Consider the following 23,085-nt stretch of genomic DNA (forward strand, 5'->3'; position numbering starts at 1 on the left):
TAGTTATTATAATGGTAACATCACCCTACATCTTTTGACTATGTTGTCTGAATCTCGATATATGTGTATGTATGTGTATACTATGTTTAGAGCTTTTCTACATAATTAATGTTAAACTGAGCCTATTAATTCCGTCTAGTATGGTTTATTTTCCTTAATGTATGTTTGTGTGTTTGTTTTCTGTTGCATAGGAATTTTAGAAACATCCAGTTGGAAAGTTGTAACAGAGAAACCTAAAAGAAATGCAACTAGTGTTCCTTCAGAGCAATTGCTACCAGTAAAAGAGGTGAGTGACGAGAAAAGAGTGGTATTTTTTACTCATATATAATAGCATCATATGTCTGTGAATACATTATGAATCAAAATGCCTTGAGTTTTACCCTTTGCCTCTAAAATAAATAAATAAATAAATAAATAAATAAATAAATAAATAAATACGATTGATTCCTGGTTGAAAATTAGCTTATAAGCTTTGGGTGCTTAGGTGGCTCAGTAGGTTGAATGTCTGACTTCAGCTCAGGTCATGATCTCACCAGTAGTGGGTTCCATCTCCACATCAGGCTCTATGCTGACAGCTCAGATTCTGGAGCCTGGATTCTGTCTCCCTCTCTCTCTGCCCCTCCCCCCATGCACTCTGTCTCTTTTTCTCAAAAATAAATATTAAAAAAATTAGAAAAAAAAAACAAAGGAGGTTGTAAAAGCTGGGTGGATTCAATTTTTAACTAATTTATGTAAAAATAAAATGAGAAATGTGTTTTCAGGCCCTCTGATGTTAAAACTTTATAAAGAAAAATTCAGTTACAACATAATTATATGCATAATGAAAATGGGAGCCACTTTTTTGACCGTGGATTTGATTATTGATTATAGTATATACAAAAAGCACTAAATAAATGCTGTACGGGATGTGTGTATATGAAAACTAAGCTAATGATCATAGTCCCAGTAATTTTAGGCCTAAAGAAACTATAGAAATCATCCAGAGTCAGAAAAATAAGTAATTCAGTCAGGTATATTGGCTTAGAGTCTTCTGAAGTCAGAGTAGGTGAATTATTACAGTAAACAAGATTACATTAAAACAGGGAGAAAGTAATGCTAAGCACAGGCTCACCTACTTAATGTTCTTAGTACATAAGAGAACATTAGAGGACTTGGGGAAAGTATACATTCACAATTGTGTTGAGCCAGACCACAAGAAAAAGGAAAACAAAACACCACCAGTCTCCATTCTCTCCAGTCTCCCACTCCTCCCACACAGAGCAATGCAGATAATTTTAATTCCTCATTTCTTGGAACAAAAGTTGTGTTGCTTACCACTTTGTGGGTGAAGAAACTAAATAAAATTCAAAAGAAAAAAATCCAGAAAGGTACAATGATGTCATTTCTTTGAGAAATTTCTTGTTGCTATTTTTTGGCTTGTCTGGATTTCTGAGAGTGAAAAAAAAATAAAAGACTGAATATTAAACTCTGTCTTATGTTGGAATACTTGTTAACAATAAACTATAAAAAAGACTATAAAAATCCAATTTAGACTTTATTAACTATATTGAGTTTAAAGGTTGCTTTATGTGATAAATAGTAAATGTAACTTTTAACTCTCATAAAGATAGTTTTATTGAACTATATTTAAGAGATTAAATTTTGAAAAAAGTTTCTGATTAAATCCACTGATGAATTAAAATGAAATGCCAGTATATTACTCTGTGTAAAGAATACACATGTTTTTGTATATTGCTTTATTCGCTGGGTAATATTTTTCAGGTTGTAAGAAGGGCCTTTGCCATTTATCAAAGAATACCCATATTCAAATGCTGAAAGAAAATAATAATTTTATATCTATAACAATAGGAACATGTGTTGCTGAGTTAAGATTAATATAACTTCATATAAATTTATATTTCAGGCTACTTTACCAGACTTTCGTTGGCGAAATGCATTTAAAGAAGTGTCTCTTCCTGTGGCACATTGTATAACAGCAGCAACTGAAGATTTTTCCACAAAAATTCTCCAACAGGAACAGAATGAAAGGTCTTCAGCTGTAACCTATGCTATGAACCTTGTAAATGTCCAGCAAGTCTGGCAAGACAGTCATGTGGTTCCGGAGGAGGACCAACCAAAGAAAATTGCAAAGGCAAGATTCAAATGAAATCCTTTCAAACTGTAGACTGGCATAATTAGATTTTTTTTTTTTTTTTTTTTTTTTTTTAATTTAAGACTTTGCAAAGGGAAATGGTGGAGTCTCTGGCAAATACTTGGTACTTGACCCAGTACCAGATTTCTTCCCTGGTGTACATGGGCTACTGCTAGCAAAAAGACTTAAACTTGTTGCCAACTTGTTCCATGAGTCTCAGGCCCCTCAAGGGGAGGCTTCTGTGACTTCATGCAGAGCTGGGAAAACTATTTGTTTGGGTTATTCCTTTGAATGATTTCAGGAGAAATTTAGGAGGTTGAGGGATTACTGTCTTTTATTAGCCTAGGCAACTTTTAAATCTTTATTTACACGTTAATGTACATTCCATTTCATTAGCATCCGTCTTGCATCTTTATGTGTGTCTTGAGAGTTACAGAGCATACTGAGAAAATAGGAAGTAATTACAGAAATAAATAAATACCGTTACTCAATATTAAGTCCACAATGAGTTTGGCAACGTATGATTGGAATGTTTGTAAAAGAGCATTCTTTTTTTTTTTTTTTTAGTGTTTTTATTTATTTTGAGAGTGAGAGAGAAAGAGCAAGTGGGGGAGGAGCAGAGAGAGGGAGACACAGAATCTGAAGTAGGCCCGTCTCTGGGCTGTCAGTCTAAAGCCCAATGCAGGGCTTGAACACACAAACTCTGAGATCATGATGCTTAACCTACTGAGCCGCCCAGGCGTCCCTGTGAAAGAGGGATCTTAAAGATGGCCTCCTTATTCGGCTTCTGGCAACCTGAGGCTCCAGAACATTCCCCTGGGAACACTGTTGGCAAATTGGGAGTACAGGCTAGTTTTGCCTCTCCATCCACTGTACTTCCTTTGCCATTAAGAAAGAGTAGATTCATAATAACTACTGAAAAGACAGGCACATCACTTCTGAAAATTGCTGACTCCTTACCAGTAAGAAGATGGCAGGTGAGATTGCTTCTGATGCTTCTAGATTATTTAAATTAAATCGATATAACCTTATGTACATGTGATTAATAAAAACTTCCTTTATGAAAATTCAGCAAAAAAATTAGAATAAGTTCAAAAATAATCCAATCATATTAATGCCAAGGATACATGTTTTCTGAGTTCTATGAACTACAAATAAAGTAATGTCATGTAAAGCTATTTCATGAGTTTTTCATAATGTCTGTCTGGTAAGCATAAGGTTTGAAGGTTATATGTAGGAAAGCATCATTTTGGGATTTCCTTATTTGACATAAAGCATTTAACTTTATATAACTGAGAAATTGATTGTTATAAAGTTGTGTCATTATATTTATGTTTGATGCCAAATTCATTATTTAGGAATTTGGCTCCCCTGTACATAAATTACACGGTGCTGTCAGAGTACAAATAACTCAGTGCTACATTTATTTCTCCCTAGTTTTGTTCTGACATCATGGAAAAACTTGACACAATGCTTCCACTGGCTCTGGCATGCAGAGATGATTCTTTCCAGGAAATTAGAGCAAACTTTGTGGAGGCCTGTTGTAAAGTGGCAACAGCTGTCCTGGCGAGACTGCAGGAGAGGGGCAAGGAGTTTCCTTCCAGAGCACCCCTGACAAACTTACACACATTGCTCTCCACAGCGGTATATGTCTTCCAGCATTTTACGCATTTTGATAATTTGATGAAAGAAAATACTAAGAAGTGAGTGTCATTTAAATTAAGTTGATGGCCATGCTTAAAGTAACATGTAATCTTTGGAAATCACAGGAGCGAAACTTTGATGACAATATTCAAGAAGGAGAAAATAATAATGAACATGGCGCATTATATTTTCATCTGCCTTGACTAGAAAATGTCAGAAAGGTGGGGTGTGGGGTGTTAAACCAGATACACAGGTAGTAAGAGAGGTATTCCTTTGAAAGGCTCACTCCAAAGACCCATCCGTTTTCCATCTAATCTGGGGCAACTATTTTCTGCATGCTGTTATGACCTGACCAAGTAAACCCTCTCCATTTTGTAAGGCACACTACTGTGACTACCCCGGAAAGGAAAGCTGAACTTGTTTCTGTCCCTTGTATACTCAGTTGTGAAATATGCACTTTTCTTTTTTTGTTTCTAAGCAAACAGGATGTCAGGACTGACAGAGAGAATAAACACATTTTCAATCTATTCTATTGACCAATGTAAACATATTTCAAAACATCCATTTAGTAAGAAACTATCCTTAATATGTGAGGAGAAAGCATCCGGCAGTCTTAATTCTCACGTATTAGTAGTCTAAAAAGACTGGACGTTTCCTGGAAAGAGAATAAAAATGGCCACATGGTCTTTTTGGCTGCTCTTGGCCCCTCTAGGAGATAGCACAGTCCTTTGCAAAGGGAACATGTGGACGTGGATGTCCAGCATGAAGCCATCGGTCTCTTCTTATTCTCACTCAGTGTTTGTAGTCCCTTAGCTATGAGAGAAAGCATAAGAAAGTGTAATATAAATAACTAAAGATAAAAGTAAAATAAATTTGACTTGATGCAGAATATAGCTCTGCTATTTAATTCTCGTAAGTAGTCAGATGTGGTGACTCATACTTGAAGTTATAAACAAAATGTGCCAGAAGTCACTTTATTTCCGTAGAATATTTTAAAACAGTTTATGAGATAATTGACATCTACAAAATTACAATTTTTAAAACAAAAGAAGTGTGTTTGTGGGACGTGTGATAGCTTTATAAAAGTTGGTTCTGACAAATGCATGTTGTTCTCTGTAATAACGATACCCTAATGCCTAAATAATGCACTGATCTCTAATAATAGGCTTACAAAGAATACTTTTATTTTTGAATGATGTATTGACAATGCAGTTTGTCTCAAGTTGAAGTGCATATTTGTGGAACAGCAGATGTACGTTTTCAAAGGACTTGCAAAACAAAGACCAGCTTTTTTTTTTTTTTTTTCTTTTTGGAAAGTGAATGTGGATGCAGACTTCAGCATTAGGAGGAAATGAATGATTGATATCTAATAATCAAAACCATTTGTAGTACTGGAGATTGTTACCGCCTACTGCACAGGCCTTAAATCTCTGTCTCTTTGATCATTGCCTCTGAACAGACCCATATTCCTGGTGCCTGTCCAACGATATCAGGAATTCATCAACACTCTACAGTTTCAGGTTACGGACTACTGCGTCAGAGTTTGTGCTACAAGCATTTTACAGGATGCTGAGAGCCACCACTGGGATGACTACAAAGCTTTTTATGAGGTGTGAAGTTAAGTTTACTATCCCTCCTTTTTACACAAATATGTTTTACTGCCTACCTGCTTTCTGGCTAATTAGAAACATGAGCTTGGCATTACCAACACACGAAGGCTGTTAGGATAATATTTTTTAAATATTGAATTTGTACTTGGGAAAAACACTTTTTAAAAACCTGAAATAACTAGACATCAGAACTTCCTTCTGCTTAAAAGTAAAAATAACTTAATTTGAGCTGCAGCATGTGCTATATAAGTTGGAATATAATGGGATACAATGAGAAAGTCAAAGAGATAACAATGCCAAAATGCTACAATTTCGTATTTTTTTTCTAAAGGGACCAGTTATAGGTACTCCTGCACTTTTTTTCTTATGTATTTCTGTTTTTTATAAGTATCTTTTATTAGCCATTTTATTCTTTATACATATTTTTTCCTTCTCATTGCATGTTCTTATGAGGGTGCTTTAAGACCCATCTGATCATTTATAGCTTACCTATTTTCATTTAGCCCATGTTTTGAAATCCCAAATTCTGACTGAATTAAAGCCTAATGATTTCCAGTGCAACCAAACCCAGGATCAATTAAAATTATTCATCATCAGGCTTCATTAATTTCCCTTCTCCTAAATCCCATTGATTATACATAAGCCACAATATTTGAAATTCCTTGAGGTTGATTTCAGGGCAGGGCGAAACATTTATAATATCTTAATAAAAGATAATCAGGGTTTTTAAAAAAATTCATCAGTCAAGCCCAACAACTCCATTAACTTTTCCAATTTGCCCTTTCCTCTGGCTTGAAGCTTATGATTTTTGTTTTTCCTGACTGTCCTAATATCAGTGGAGTACTGGGAAAAACAGACTGGGGTATTATTCAGCAGAGTCCCCCTTGTCAATTCTCTGGCACTGAGGGGTCCTGTGGCTCTATTTATGCCTGAGTTATTATCATAATAAATGTTGCCGTAACAGAGAGAGGGAGCTAAGAAGCTCTTTTAAAGGACTTTCCACTTTTTCAAAGGCCATTTCATCTGTCCTTTAGAGGCCCTTCCCAGATAGTTTTTCTTTCTGCAAGAGCATTCATACAGGGTTTTCCAAACCTGACATGCTTCAAACAGCAGTGAGCAGAATGAGAACGAGAAAGTGGCACAGTGCAGCTGGTAGCTTGAGATAAGAATGAAAGTATTGGTCTTCTCCTCTCTTGGCAACATCACAGCTTCCTTATTTGCCTTGAGGTAAACAGAGAGATTGAAAATGAATCCGTCTCCTGTTTCAAACTATTTCAATATGTCAGTGTACTAATGAGCAATTTCATACGATGTTTTCATTGAGGAACAGGTATCATTTCACTATAGGTCCACCGTAGGGGTATTATGTTTTCTCTTATGCAAATTGGGAGTCAGAAGAATTGTACAGTATAAATAATAAGTGGATGCATTGAGGACCTGGTATTGAAGTTACAAGTATTAAAAACAACAACAACAACAACAACAAATTACCATGTAACACGCAGCTCTCAGATCTTATGACAAGGCTTTAGCTTCAAAGACAGAAATAACAAGATAGTTACCCTGTGATTACATGGTACTGTGGCTTCCATATACTTAACGTGGTCAGTAGTTACAATTTAATTGCAGAGTTAGTGGCTGTTATTTATGCTCAGAAAAATAAAGTGATACTGCTTTTATATTTACCAAAAATAAGGAACTTCTAAAAATAGCACAGGTTTTAAACTGTTTTGACAACTGGAGTACTTGACATGGTTTTATCCCATTCGCTGCACCCTGTTCTCCTCCTCTCCCCATTATTCCAACTGATTTGTGAAACAGGACCAGTCTGTTTTTTGGCTGGGCTGTTGTGAGAGGAAAGAGATGAAATCTGCCTGACTGCAGGCGAAGAGTGGGATAGAGATCTCAGGGGAGCCTATCGCCTTGTGCAGAGTGTAGTAAGGAAACAGTGAAAGAATTTACAAGATATGAAGCAATATTCGTCCGTGTTTTGTGATATCCAGTGAGCCCCAAATACATTATGTCCATTTGCTGAACTGTCAAGTTGAGAGAGTCGGAGACTTTGGTATCTCTCTGATGAGGTGCTGGTCAGATGGCACGGTGGGTGTTCAGATTATGTGTTTAGAATTAAGCTTTCAGTATACTTGACATCTGCTCAATTTTAGCAACTTGTGTTTTCCAATGGTCAAAGAATAAAGAATTGTCTGTTCAAAGATAATATTGAATGCCTTATATAATAAAGCCCAGCTGCTTGTTTCCTGATATATAATCTAAATAAAAGCTCACATCTGTTTACATTATAGTGGGTCTACAAAAATAACAGATGTTTACTAGCAGAATAGCTTTGAAATGACAACAGATAGGGAAACAGGTCAGAAAAATAAATGAATCCTATTTGGTTCAATGAAAACCCTTTTGCATTCATTGCACGTGACACACTTCGAAGAGAATCGTGAGAACGATGACCAGTTGGGAATGTCTTTAAGGAAATACAAAGTTTGTATTTTTAAAAGTCTTACAATAAGTGTTTTTCACTTCTAGGGAAATAAATCCGCATGCCTCAAGTTATTTTTATCTTTTCATTTATCGGTAACTTTTAAGGAAATGGGTTTTTATTTTGAAACATATGAGAAATCGTGTTGGCCATGTTATTCTAATCACCCGTCCATTGCCATGGAGAAAGTTAGTGTAACTCATTCATACGAGTCATTACATCAGCCGGGGCAATTTTGCTTTAATAACCTACGACACAAAAAGTATGAGAAAATCAAGCTCTAAAACTCCTTTCTGACTTAAGAAAATCTTATCTTTTTTTCATTTTTTTTATCTTGGAGAGAGAGAGATCACGAGTGGCAGAGGGGCAGAGAGAGATGGAGACAGAGGTTCTGAAGCAGGCTCTGAGCTGACAGCCGCAAGTCCAATGCAGGGCTCAAACTCACAAACCCCAAGATCACAACCTGAGCCAGAGTCCGATGCTCACCTGACTGAGCCACCAGGCGCCCTTTTAGGAAATTTTAAAAAGCATTCCTTATCACAGAACACACCGCAAAGCATAAGAAACTATGATTTCGCTACTCCCACACGAATTTTGTAATTTTTTAAAACAGTTTTGATACACATCTAGTGTAGAATTTAGGAGTGGTAAAAGCCTTCTCTTTTGATCCTGACTCTTAGACATGTTGATGCCCGGATTCCCACCCAAGTATCCCTGTTCTACTCATTTATAAACTCCATTTGGAAGTCAATAGATAATAATTATAGATTATTACTACAGTGACTACAAAAGATTTTAGTAATCAGGGAAATTATCAGAAGAATAATATGTAAGGAGAATACTGATAGGCATATATGCATGAAAAATTATCAATTTTTGATATGAGTATAGCAGATTTTTCTTCAGATAATGTTTGAGAAATATAAGTAGTTAGCAAAGCCGAATTTTAAGTCAAAGAGGATTGCTTAGGGATAAAATGGGAAGTTTTACTCATTTAACTTTTGATATAGTAATGATCTGGGTAATGTTTGAAAAACTCATTCAACTCTTCCAATTTCAAGTGATTTTTTAATCTGGTTTAAGGAAAATGAGGTCAAACTACTAGCCTACCTCCCTGAGAGCATGTTAACTAATTAATGCTTGTAAATCACTTGAGGCCACCTTCTATTTCTGCCTGTTCCCATTGGCCTTGGCCACTGCTGGGTCTTCCTCTGTGGTCAGGGAAAATTTGGTACACAGAAGAGGTCTGTAGGGGGGTGGAAAGGAATGAGAATCTGGCCCCTTGGATGTACGAAGTACTGTAAAAATACTAAGACATGACGAGACTATAACATCTGCTTTAGGTTTACAAAATCTTGTAAAATCAGACCATTGTAGTGTCTGTTTCTAGCATTGTTATTAGAACTCCATGAATGGAATAGCCTGATGCAATAATCTTTAATAGTTACCCATGCCCCTTGGTTTCATGCATGTTAATAAGTATGTGGCATGTAAATTTATTTTTACTCCTGTCATTTCATTATAATGTGAAATCTCAAACATTTACAGGATGACCTCAATGATGCTAATAGTCTCAGAAACATATACATACTAAAAAAAAATTAAATTATTAACATTTAATTTTAGGAGCATCAGCCCACCATCTTAAACTAGTATGACTTGTTTGGCAACTGTAAAGCTGATAGCTTAAAATGAATTTTAAACTCCAGGCTAGGAGTAGGTAAAACTAGATATGCTAGGTTAAAGGCTTGTGGTCTGGATTTGCACTAGAATATCTGGTCTCGTAATTAAAATAAAACATATGTTCCTTTGTCAATAAGGATGTTTTACATCTTGTCAAAAATCTTTCTTGGTCATCTAGTGTGTCAAACTCTCCAGCTATTTCCTTTCAGCCTGAATTAATTATGTTCATAGGAAGCAAACTGACATTTTGGAAGATGTGATTCTGTTGTTTAACGTGTGGTGGTTTTGCCAGGGGGAAAGATGTTCCTTCTCACTCCAGATGTGGCATTATTTCTTCTGCGCTCTTCACCATGATCTCTGGACCATTCTGCCCCCGAAGTTAGCCCAGGAAATTCTAACAGATGTGCTGGAGAAATGTTTGGGTCTACTGGCCTCCAGATATGCTCGGGCCCATCCCAGTTATAAGAGAACTCCACAGATAAGGTAATTGAAGTTGTGAAAACCATTGCTTTTCAAGAAAACTCTCATCAGCTGGTATAAAGCAGAATGTAATTCTAAATCTCATGATATAGCTCCTTGTATAGTTAACACGTTCCTAACATCTGAGAGGAAATCGTATTCAATTCTCCTGAGATACTAAAGTGGAAATGTGGAACTTGAATCAAAATAACTGTGCTCTTTTTTTCTTCTTAAAATTGTGTATAGAACCCACTAGTTTCTAAAAAATGATTCAGGATGTATTACAATCTAAGACATTTATATACAAAACTTAATAAATAAGACAAAGAGGGAGAATTGGGGCCCTGAAATGGAGAAAAAAGCAACAGTTCTGTGATGGGACAGTTAATTTGACTTTGAGATTCTAGGCAACCAGGGGATTTTAGTTTTTGTTTGTAAATCTTTAAATAGTGTAGTTAATCTTCATTAAGGAAACTCCTTTGTCTAATAATTTTTCTTCTTGATATATTCTAATTACCTCTCCCCCCCCCCTTCTTTTTCAATATGTATTACTAAAAGCCAGTTTAACAAAATGTGAAATCGCAGAAAATGAGGAGCAGCAGTCATGGGATATTAATGACTAAATTATATATAGTCCAGGTCCATGAGACATCTAGGCAATGACCTTTACAAAAATTTGCCTACATGACAACAGGCCATATGAAGAAAAGGCTTTTGTTTTCTAAATATTCTCATCAATGTGATTAAGATATGTCTTTTAGGTATAAAAGATTTTTTTTTCAGATATATTTTTGGAGGAATCTAAACACATCAGAGGGTTTTTTGTTTTTTTTCTTTTTGGCAGTGGGAATCATTTCCTGATCATGTTCTTGTAAAACATGCTGCATTTGAAGGGTATTTAGGTCCTGCTACAGTGTTTCATAAATATGGTATTTTGCAAAGGCTGTTTTGAATTACTGACCAAACATTTTTAAATCATTGAACTCTGAAGAATAGATGGAAAGGCTTTTTTTGAGAGCAAAGGGTACCTTCATTCTTTTCCTTATGTAGATTAAATCACTTTTGACTCGGAGGTGGCAAGTCATTATGAGATGTGTGTGAAATCAGATTTACTATTAGCTCATGAACTTGGTAGTATAGTTAATTAACTGTACGATGGAGACTTTTGGTTTTTGTTTTCTGGATGGTTACATAAAAATGCCATGAAATGCTAGAATTATTTCTTCTAGTTTTTTTAAGTAAAATAAATAAGTTGTCATATTTGAATGGTTAATACTAAACCACCATTACTGTGGAAATCAGATCGTGTGTGTGTGTGTGTGTGTGTGTGTGTGTGTGTGTGTGTGTAGATATCTTCGATTTGTAACTGTTTAGTTAACAATTAGAGAAAGTGGATGCAAATTGCAGTTAAACCTTCCTAAAGGCGATTATTGATGTTTTTAGTATGGCTAAAACTATATATATGTAATCGTTGTAATATGTAGTATATGTATAAATTTATTTTACATATATAATAAACTTGAGGCCAAAATGTCATTTAAAAGATCTTCAGACTTATTTGTTTTCTTATCACTTCATAATTTCTATCTTCTATTTCTTCAACACTGAATTTAAAAGAAAAAAAAAGAGGAAATTAACTGAGGTTTATACAATTCAGTCAGTCATATACCAAAATAATCTTTGAACAGATCTTTGGGTCTCTGTTGAAACAAAAGAAAGATAGAAACAAATGAGTTTATGAATAAGATTATATAATACAACAAAGTTTCCACAAATTTATTCAATATTGAAAATTTCTGAAACTATAGGCTTCTCCATTTGTGCTTCTGGTCTCATTTTTTTCTCCTCTCCCACTTGCTAGGGAAATGTGTTTACCCAAACTTGTAACTTTCTTTTGACAGCTTGTACTTGGATAAGGAGAATTATTCTCTTATCAAAACTTTACCTATCATATGTATGTGGGTAATAGCAAATTTTCTTTTAATCTGCCTCCTTTTTTGTTGGACATAATTTGAAGGAAAGTGTCTTGAGCTTTTTGAACAGTATCCTAATAATGAAAAATAAACCTTTAAAAAAAAAAAAAAGCCCTCCCAACATATTTTAGTATTAGAGACCTCACTATTCCTAAAGATAGTGGTATATGGGTCATCTAACACCTGGAAACTCAAACGCTAAGCTTTGTTGTTTTCTGTTTGTCTTTGATTTCTGAAGCTCTGATATCTAACCAAATATTTCTATCCTTACATTTGTTTGATATAAGAGATAGGGATGATAGTGTATGTCCCAGTCAGAGAAACAATTTTGCTTAACAAGATTTTCTTTTTTCTTTCCAATAGACTTGATGTGACGACAATTTTAATATGCACTGAGAACTTATTATGGTCAATTTGCACATCTGTACAGAAGCTTTTGAATCCCCATCAGTATATAGATGATAAAATTTTTAAAATTCATACCCATTGTAATAATCTGTTTACAACATTAGTCATTTTGACTTCACCATTAACTGAATTATATCAGTAAGTATCAAACATATTTTTTTAGCTATTAGGGTATATAATGTGACTTAAAGTTATTTTTATACTACTTATTGAATTGTGTGAAGCAGCGAATAGAGATATTTTGAAGTACATTTTTGATATTGTAAATTGGGCCATTTTACGAAAGGACCTAATACTGTGCTGTATCTCTGTTATCAATCTTATTCAGATGCTAAGGCTCCAGTAGGATCAGGATTATCTTGAGCTTCACTATTTGAATTGTTTAAATGATTATATTAATAGTCAGTTATTTTAATCATTTCATAGAAAAAGAAAATCATATTTAATGGCTTTTGAAAATAGTTTTTAGTTTTAATTTTATATGAAGTAATTTGCTTTAATTGAAAAATTTTAAAAGAGGATTCTAAAATATTCCCAAATCTGGACGAAACCTAATGGTTCCATACTGTCAGTTAATCTGCCATAGATTTGCATTTTTAGTAGCAGGCTGAGTGCCTAAGCTAGTAATGGCAAGTAGAAATAGGATTAAGTAATTGAATTTTTATTTTCTGTCTGTGTATCTATCTATTTATCTACCTATTTTTTAAAGTAAACTACATGCCTAATATGAGCTTTGAACTCAAAACCCCAAGACCAGAGGTCATGTATTCTACTGACTGAGTCAGCCAGGTGCCTCAGCAATTGCATTTTTTTTTTTTTTTAAGAGATAGAAGTTTATTGAATATACTGCAAGGAAGCACCAGGCAAAAGAGCAAAGGAGAGACTGCCTGCCAGGAGACAGTGATGGGGGCTACAGTTAAGGGGGTGGTAGTGAGGAGGTATAAGAATGTATGGAATTTTCCTTTTTTGGTACCTGTGCGGGGTTGTAAGCAGCCCATTGGCCAGCTAGGGCTTATAGATATATTGAGGTGGGCTGTTTAAAGAGCCTGTTTGCATGCAGTTCACTGGTCACTGTGGGCCCTTTTACCCATTGCTCAAGCCTGTTGCCTAAAAGTGGCCTCTATATTCCCCCCTGACAGGTCAACAATGACAAATCTTTGGCATTTGGGCAGAGGTATCGTCTTCATTAGCTGCTTCATGCCAGACAGGGGAGGCACCTGTCCCTACCTAAAATTGTCAGTCCGTCAGACATTCTGTGCAGTTATAGACCAGAGCATGGTATTAGATCAACAAGGTGATAGGCAATTCGAGTGAAATTCGCTGGTGGCCAGCTCCGTAGAATTTAGGGGGAGCGGATCTCCCATGGTGTGGGCTGGAATCCTTGTTGATTCATGGAATTGTTGGATTCAATCAGACAGATAGTAACAGATTTTGCCTACAGATCAAGGTGGTGCCTGGATCCTCAGGAACAAAGGGAAAAAAGAAGGGCGGAAAGAAGCAAGGTGACTGAGAGATAGCCAGCATCAGGAAAGCGTTCCAACCAATTCCCTAACGTGTGGATTAACCCTGGATGAACTGCCACACTTTGGGGATGGATGCCTCAGGGGGATGGAGTGGGAGAGAGGACAGAAGTCCTTTGCCCTCACAGGCATGGGCAGTCCAACTTGTTTACCCTCAGACCTTCAGACCACACCTGGGAGCCACCTGGGCTAGAGATCTTCAGTTGTATGAGGCGTACTAGGGTTAGACCACAGAAGGGCTGAGAAGAGTAAGGGAGAGGGAGGAAAGGGTCCCTCCAAAGGGCAAGAGGGGAACTGGTTCCCCCTGGAGTTTGGATCCTCATGGAAGAATAACCTCCTCCTGAGGTCTTCAGTTTCCCAACGAGTACTAGAATCCATCCACCAAGGGAAGAGTCCCAAGAAGTTCCCAGATAATCCAAGGGAAGTCCCAGACCAGCAGAGGTTCCCTGTGAGAGCCACCAAATGTGGGGTGACCCAATCAGGTGAAGGCTGGTGGTAGGGTGGTGAAAGAATTCACCCAAGGCAGAACAAAGGAGATAGAAGTTAATTGAATACACTGCAGGGGAACAATGGGCAGGACAACAAAGCAGAGACTCGACAAGTGCATTTTATTTTTATTTTTACTTTATTTGAAAATTTATTTATTTTGAGAGAAAGAGAGAGTGTGTGTGTGTGTGTGCACACGAGTGAGGTGGGGGCAGATAGAGAGAGGGAGAAAGAGAATCCCAAGCAGTCTCTGCACTGTCAGCACAGAACCCTCTGCGGGGCTCAATCCCACAAACTGTGAGATCATGACTGAGCCGAAATCACGAATCGGGTGCTCAACCAACTGAGCCACCCAGGCACCCCAGCAACTGCATTTTTAAAATATTGAAAGATATTACATAGTAAATAAGATTTAGGGAAATTAAAATTTTGAACTACTTTTCTGGTTTATTTCATTCAAATTGGTAATATTGTAGAAGAGGCTGGAGTAGATCTTATCATAAAATAATTATACAAGTTTTTTTAAACTCTCCTCCAAAATAGTCACTTTATCTCAAAAGACTAGATAATTGCATATTTTTAGTTTCTTGGGTAGGAAACATGATGAATATTTTTATTTCTTAGGATAAATTAGGTAAAGTATTCCTTCCTGGAAGATTCTGGTAGGAGAAATCTATAAATCTTGATTTTCAGTGAATTTTGAGACTTCTGTGTTAGAAATTCTAAGAGTAATTAACAAGTTTGATTTCACCTTCCCTATAATTTTCACCCACTCTTTGACTTTCAACAAACCCATTGTTTATAGATTGTTTCTTCTGGCAAGAAGAACTAATTTTAGAAATGGAGAATTCTTTCAGGAAGGGGAAGAAATAGTAAGATAAATTGCTGTAAGTTTGGGATTATATGCATAATAGTTCATAATCATAAAAAGCTCAAGGTCTGAAGCACGTAATAAATCCTAGTAAACTAAACTGATTTACCATAGATGAAAAAATTGCTATGCTCTTAGTTCAACGGGTCATTTCATCTGAGAGGAAGGCCCTGTGAAAATCAGGAACAAAGTTGACAAATTTCATGGATTGGTCATGGTGAGCAATATTGAATTTCATGGTTTGTCACAGATGAATAGAAAAATTTTAACCCCCCAATACATTTGTAAAACAAATAAATTATTATCAAAGATTGCACATTTTAATAATAATAATGTAACATACATTGATTATTGTTAACCCATGGCCTTTTGGTACATTTTTTTAACAACTATGCAAGTACTCAAATCTCTGTGATTTGTGCATTAGATACTGCACTGTAACCTCATTCAACAAATTTAAATTGCTAATTTCAACCAGGATTACAGAACATTTTACACCAAGCACCGCCTCTGGTTTTTCTTAATATAAAACACAGATAGCTACGTTGTCTTTAAGCATGAACAAAGTCTAGGTACTTTCCTTTTCAATATTTCTCAGTTTGTATAAATTTTCACAAATTGTATCCATTCAAGTTGATTTAAATGTTATGATTGTTTTTCTAGAATACCAGTGTAATCTTTGAAATATATTTTGCTTTATATTGACAAAGGAAATCTACAGGGTGATCTTTACCAAGTAGGAAAAAATTGTATGTGTGTTGCAAAGACCCTATTGACTTATTGAGCTTCTTTTCACAACCAGAGTATGCAATTGTCATATTATTAGTATTGAAGGAAAAAATATATCTCTAGCTCACATTTAAAAATTAAGCTGTGCTTTGAGGGATTGGTGAAAAGTAACAATCAGATGTTGATAGTACTGAATTTTTCATAAACGGTACCTGACATTTGTCACTACATGTGATATGCCTTTTTTTGAAGGTGACTGCCTTTCTTCCAAGTAGTTCTGACAGATAAACTGAATGTATTTTCCTTTCTGAGTTTAACGTAGGACCACTAAATCCCAGGGCAGGAATACATGATTTTAAAATCTTTTCAGGAAGAATGAAACCTGTTTGCAAAAATGTGTGTTCTCTTTTAACTCTCCTTTGTAGATTTCTGTTAGAATGTTATAAAAGGAGTACTTTAAGTTTGTCCTCCAGGGAAAGAGACGTGCCGAAACATGAAATATTCACCGTGTATTTTTCCAAAATGCCTATTGCTTGTAGATGTTTCATAAAGGCAGTTAAACTGCACATTCAGAAGTATACTCAGTGCACATTCATATACATACCCCAACATGGTTTTGTATGTTGCATTTTGCTTGCATAGAATGTTAATTTTAGTTTCTCTGTAGCAAATTAAAATTAAATTCGTAGAATTTTAGGTAAATGCAGTTGGTTTTCAATTCAACAAATGTTGCTGCCTCTCTAGCCCCTGTGATTAAGCACAGGGATTAAGCACCAGGATTATAGCATTGAGCAAGATGAAGTATCTACCATCAAGTAAAGTCTAATAAAATTTTCCATGTTAAGATTGAATTTATTTACACACACATAGCCACTGTCCCCAATGTTACAATATTTAATAACACAGAAGGATGATTTTCAGTACAAGTGCCAACCTAACAGGCAAAAACCGGAATCATCAGAAATAGGCCAGAATATTGACCACTACGACCAGAATAGCAGACCTACTATCTTGGGGTTCACTTGGTATCACCAATATGGCTTTGAAGAACTAAATCCCAAGGTATTTCAATGCTGTGTCTCTGGTTTCAAACCAACACTAGGTAATCATTTTGAGGTTATGGTCTTAGCCTTTTTATTTACTTATTTATTTTAAAGTATGTCACTGTCCCTCACAAAGCAGAGCATGTTAGACTAAAATTTCATTTTCATATTGCTAGAGTGCCTGGCATGCTTCGAAAGCAAGTCGTTCCTCAAAACGTTAAGCATAGAGTATGCTTATGTAAAATGTTGAACATATGGTCATCTGACCCAGCAGTTTTACTCTTAGGTGTATATATGTAAACAAAGCAAAAATGTATGTCAGTACAAAGATTTGTACACAGTGTTCATAGCAGGATTTTTCATAATAGCACAGAGTGAAAAGAACCCAAATGCCCATCAATTGGTGAATGGACAAACAAAATGTGGCCTATCCATACAGGGGAATATCATTCAGCCATAAAAAACTATGGGGTGTTGACAGGTGCTTCCTACCTCAGGGCTGAACTTCAAAAGCATTTGTGAAGTAAAAAAAAGCCAGACCAAAGAGAGTACATATTGTAAGGTTTGTTTTACTAGAAATTTCCAAAATAAGCAATGAGAGACAGAAGGTAGATTAGTCAGTTGCCAGTGGCTGAAAGGAGGGGAGAATCGGTCATACCTCCTAATAGATGTAGGATCTCTTTTGAGGCTAATGAAAATATTATAAAATTAGATAGTGGTGAAGTTTGCACAACTCTGTGAATATAGTAGAAACCACTTTGCTGTAAACTCAAAATGAGTAAATTTTGTCGTATATGAATTAGACACCTTAATAAAGCTGTTAAAAAATAAGTACGTACTGAATAGAAATAAAAATTGAAATAATTAACATGTTAAAAAAAAGTGGCAGAATGCAAAAGGATTCAGAAAGGGAAGTTAGTTGTTTTAGCCATTTTGTTTAGATTAAATGACCCCCACAATCCCCTTCCTCTAAACATTGCTTTTGAATAAACTTTCTATTTTTTTGTTTAAGCCTATATGTGATTCTAATCACAAACAGCCTTAATATGTGATTATAATAAGGTAATAAAGTAAAACACTGGTGAAGGGCTAGTCATGACCTTTGAAGAAGGCCTGTGCCCTGAATCTTTGACTAGCTGGTTCCTGCCCTGTCTTCTGGGATCCAGTCTTATTCTGCCTCACCACCATCTGTCCTGTTCTCCATCTGCCCTTTGGCTATATACCACTCAAGACTGCTTGTCACAGATGGCCCCTGAAATTCATCTTCATTGCCACTGTTCATTCTTTTTTCTTTTTTCTGTTTTTAATGTTTTTATTTATTTTTAAGAAAGCATGAGTGGGGGAGGGATGGGGGAGGGGACAGAAGATCCGAAGCAGGCCCTGTGCTGAGAACAGCAAGGTGATGTGGGGCTCAAACCCACAAACCATCAGGAGATCATGACCTTAGCCAAAGTCAGACCCTCAACCAACTGAGCCACCCAGGCGCCCCATTCTTTTCTTTTCTTTTTTTTTTTTAACCGATGTCTGCTGTGTACCTACAGTCTGTCCAAGCATTGTGCCAGTCATTTTCCAAATTCAAATCATTATTGTCTAACCTCAAAGAGTTATTTTCATCATGAGAAACATAAGGCAGGGGGCAGGAGAAGTGTGGGGAGCCATTGTTTATCCTAAGTGTCTTACCTTAATTTCTCTCACTGAATGATATTCATGCAACTATTTATAGTCCCAGGGGTAATGCTGGATTATGAAAGCAAAATAATGACTTAGAACTGTGTTTAAAATGGTGGCGTAGATGGGGCACCTGTGTGGTGTGTCAGTCAGTTAAGTGTCCAACTCCTGATTTTGGCCTAGGTTATGGGATCAAACTCTGTGTCAGGGTCCATGCCGGGCATGGAGCATGCTTGGGATTCTCTCTCTCTCTCTCTCTCTCTCTCTCTCTCTCTCTCTCTCGGCCCCTTCCCCGTGGATGTACATGCCTGCTCTTCCTCTCTCTACATAAATAAATAAACATTTAAAAAATAAATAAACATAAAAATAAATAAAATGGTGAAGTAGATTGAATTTGGCTCTCTCTACACGTTCATGGTTAATTGTGATTTTTGAGACATCAGAAAGGCTTGCCTGTCTCCATTGTCTCGAATATTCCATTGCTATCTCTGTAGTTCAGTTTCAAACTAATTCTACTTCTTCTGAACTTGTGGTCTTCTCTTGGTACTTTAATTTCTTGAGCACCTCCAGTGGCTTAGGCACTATGGTAGACACAGAAGTGAGGTGTCTGGCCTGGCCCCTCTACCCCTGTGAAACTTACATCCCTCTGCTGCCTCAATTCCATCCTGGAGATTTAATCCATTAGCATCATATTATGAGACAGAGTTCTCCTGGGAGGGCAGCCAAAAGCAGGGTGGCACAAGAGAAGCATAAAACCCAGCTAACTCTTTTTTGCTTATCAGTTGTTCTCACTTTTGATGTGCATTGGATTTCTTTCTTTCTAGCAGCAGCTGGCTGCATAAGCCCCCAAAAGTCATTCAGTTTTGTTAATGAAGAAAGGAAGGAAGGCAACATACTTGTACATCACAGACCCACAAGAGACTGAATCTGGGGCAGAGGGCCCAAGTGGCATGCTGTGAAGACTGCAGAGTCTGTCTGATGTTAGTGAGAGGGAAGGGGCAAAGGTCACCTGATGCTGGAGGAAGGGCAAAGGCAAGGAATTTCCCCCAATTCACATTTTTCCCCCTAAGCAAAAACATCTTTACAGTCTGCTAATTTGGAAATGTGAGGAAATGTATTTTGCTTCAACCTATGGACAATTACTTATTTTTAAAAGAGTATTTAAATTTGCTGTATCAAAGTTCTTTTAAGTCTTGTGGAAAATATAACTCTGTGGCTCATATGATTGTGTTTTATTCTCCACTATGAATTATTTAGAGCATCCTCTCTTTTAAGTGTATACCAAAACATCATTAGAGGTTATCTAATAGCCAGCTCATCATTTCATTCCCCCATTGAGGCTTGTGGGCCAATTTTCACCCTGTTATACTCTCCAGAATAATGACACTAATTTGGGATCTTGCTGTGGAATTAAATGCTTATACAGATCCCACCCCCTCTGAGACCATAAACATCTGCCATAACATTTCTTATAGCCAAATAACCCTACTATTACCGGGATGACTGAGAAACCATGAGCGGAATAAAAGAGCTTAGGTACTGGCAGAAGCGTTCTGGGAAATACTGTATTGCCAGTGGTTTGTGGTCTGAGAAGTTTTCACACCATTCCAAATAACCATTCCATTATCCTTAGATTCTCCATTATTGTTTTCTAATCTCAAGGATGAAACTGTAATTAGGCAGCCATTTAGACTCTGAGATAGCTGTAGACCTTCTGAAGAAGTGTTTACAACCGTTGTTTTCATGCTGATAATATGTTACATATGTTGGTCCTGATGTGCATTATCTCAATCATCACACTGACCTCGTGAGGTGATTATTATTTCTTTTTTACTGTTTTACAAATGAGAAAACTGAAACTGAATAAATTGTCAAACCACACTGTGTGTCCAATAAAAAGCCCATCCAAAACACCAAAATACAAACTCAGTCCGTCTGGCTCCAGAGCTCCTGCATGTGCCCGTGCACTGCCTCTAGATAATCTTCAGTGACCCTCCCCTTGGGTACAGAACAGACAGCAAAAAAAAAAAAAAATGTAAGAGGATCGGAGATAGACTTAAGTCCTAAGAAGAAACAAAGCAAAATAAGACCATAGACAGGGATGAGGTGGTGAGATAGAAAATTTCTTAGTCAGGGAAGACTTTTTATGAGGTTTTGAGGTAGAGCAGTCTAGAGAGCCAGCTGACCATGGCAGAGAGTACTTTCTAGGTAAGGTTTTCATTCTTGGAGAAATGAACTGCCCCCCCCCCCCCAGATAATTAGACAGAACGGACTTTATGCAAAGGGCTCAATCATGTAGGTGGTAAAATGGGCAGAGGTTACAATACCACAGCCTCCGATCCCTACTGGTCTCTCATCAAGCCCTTCATCTCTTGTCCCATCCTTTTCTTTCAGACTGCTTTCCTATGAGGTCTTCTTTCTTTCCAGAATGCTTGCTCCTTCTCCTTCCTAGCTCCCTTGCTAGTGCATGTCCCTTCTCTCTTCCCTCACTTTCTTGGCCTCTCCATCCAGAATTTTGGAACACTGCCCGTGACATTCACTTAGCTGGCCTATTGTACTTTCTGATAACTCCAGTCTTTGTCTTACATCTGGGTGGCTTTCTCTTCCATCCTCCTCCACTTTAGCAAATCCTCTACCTTGCCCTATCCCACTATTTGTTAGCAGATGACTTTGCCCCTATACTTTTCTGAGAAAACCTAGATCATCATGAATGTACTTTAACTTCTCATTTCCATTTTAATAATTATCTCTATCCTTACTCCCTCTAAATCCTTTGATCAATGTATGTCTTTTCCCAACCAAAACAAATATTTTCACCTGAGCTCTCGATCACATTTACCTCCTACTCCGTAGCTGTAGTCTTTTAAATACTCTTTCTGTCTTCTGACTCTTTCTCCAAAGACTCTTTTACATTTAAAAATATTCTTTTGGGGGCATCTGGGTGGCTCAGATAATTAAGCACCCAACTCTTGATCTCAGTTCAGGTCTTGATCTCAGGGTCATGAGTTCAAGCCCCTCGCTGGGCTCTGTGCTGAGTGTGAAGCCTACTTAAAAAAAAAAAAAAAAAATCTTTCTTTATTTTTATGTTTCCTTTCTAAATGTAGTTTGCACTCACTGTCTGCACTTTCACACCTACCATTCGTTCAATGCACTGCAACTGCCCTCATCATGCTAAACAAAAAACGTGGGCCAGGTCATCCATGCCTACCCAGTTGCCAGCTCAAATCTTTGTCCCTACGTTCAATTACCCTTTGTGCAGCTTTTATCACTACTGGCCATTTTTCTTCCCTTAGTTTACCTGACATCACTTTCTCCTGGCTCTTTGCCTGCATCTCTGATTATTCCTTCTTGGTTTCATTTGAGTGCTTCTTTTTCTCACTTCATCCTTTAATTGTCAGTGTGTTCCAGACCACCTCTTTTCCTTTTACACTTTCTTTTGGGTGAATTCAGCCATCCCCTTGGCTTTGCCATTATGCTAATGACTTCCACATCAATATCTTCCCCCTAGATATCTCTTGTATATGGTACATCAGCAAATCTAAGTTTCAAGTGGATGTCTCTCTTTGGATATACTTCAAATTCCTGCAGTTCCCTCAATATATCTGAAACTAAGTAAAATGCCTTCGAGCCATCCAGGTTTCTCTTAACCCTTAGCCCTTCTCCTTCTACCTTCTCCCTGTGCCATCTCCAACCCCATGTCTTTAGGGAATGAATATCGTTGATTCTATTAATTTTATATTTTTTATATTTGTCTCCTACTCCCTGTCTGCTCTGCCTCTTAGTTTGGTTTAGGGCATTGTTCTCTTCTGCCTGATCTTCCCTAGCCTTGATCTCTTTAGTCAACACTCCACACTTTTGCACAAGTGATTTTTGGAAAATATAAGATAGCTGATATAACTCCCATGCTGTAAAGTCTTCAGTGATTCCTCACTGCTGGCACAAAGTCCATACTCCTTAGAAAAGCGTATCCTAGGATCCTGATCTAAGCTTCTGCTTGGTTCACACAGTGTAATGTAAGGTTTGGATATATGACAGCCTCATTTTGAAGCTTATCTAGTAACTTTTGTTCTTTCTGAAATTTAGCAAAAAAAAAAAAAAAAAAAAAAAAAAATTAGTAAGAAAAAAATGGCTTTCAAAGAAGAGATATATTATGGGCCCCTGGGTGGCTCACTCAGTTAAGACTCCTAATCCTGATTTCAGCTCGGGTCATGATCTCAAAGTTCGTGGGTTCAACCCCCACACCAGGCTCTGCACTGACAGTATGGAACCTGCTTGGGATTCTCTGTCTCCCTCTCTCCCTCTGCCCTTCCTCTGCTCATTCTCTCTCTCTCTCTCTCTCTCTCTCTCTCTCTCTCTCTCTCTCTCT

General features: G+C 36.9%; 1 protein-coding gene across 3 annotated transcripts in view; it reads left to right on the forward strand.

The window, feature by feature from the left end:
• The window catches only part of KIAA0825 (KIAA0825 ortholog), a 391,857-nt gene that overhangs the window by 113,086 nt on the left and 255,686 nt on the right, over positions 1-23,085 (forward strand). For 2 of the 3 annotated variants that reach the window (XM_040448484.1, XM_040448491.1), the window contains 6 exons: positions 192-307; positions 1,904-2,131; positions 3,569-3,834; positions 5,235-5,385; positions 9,855-10,045; positions 12,358-12,540. In XM_040448484.1, the coding sequence (XP_040304418.1) occupies positions 192-307; positions 1,904-2,131; positions 3,569-3,834; positions 5,235-5,385; positions 9,855-10,045; positions 12,358-12,540 (1,135 nt within the window). The remainder of the gene's footprint in view (positions 1-191; positions 308-1,903; positions 2,132-3,568; positions 3,835-5,234; positions 5,386-9,854; positions 10,046-12,357; positions 12,541-23,085) is intronic. The other variant, XM_040448497.1, reaches the window with a different exon arrangement.

This window comes from Herpailurus yagouaroundi, unplaced genomic scaffold (genome assembly GCF_014898765.1).
Source record: "Herpailurus yagouaroundi ecotype Mexico unplaced genomic scaffold, PumYag 29, whole genome shotgun sequence".
In the NCBI taxonomy this organism is placed as follows: Eukaryota; Metazoa; Chordata; class Mammalia; order Carnivora; family Felidae; genus Herpailurus; species Herpailurus yagouaroundi.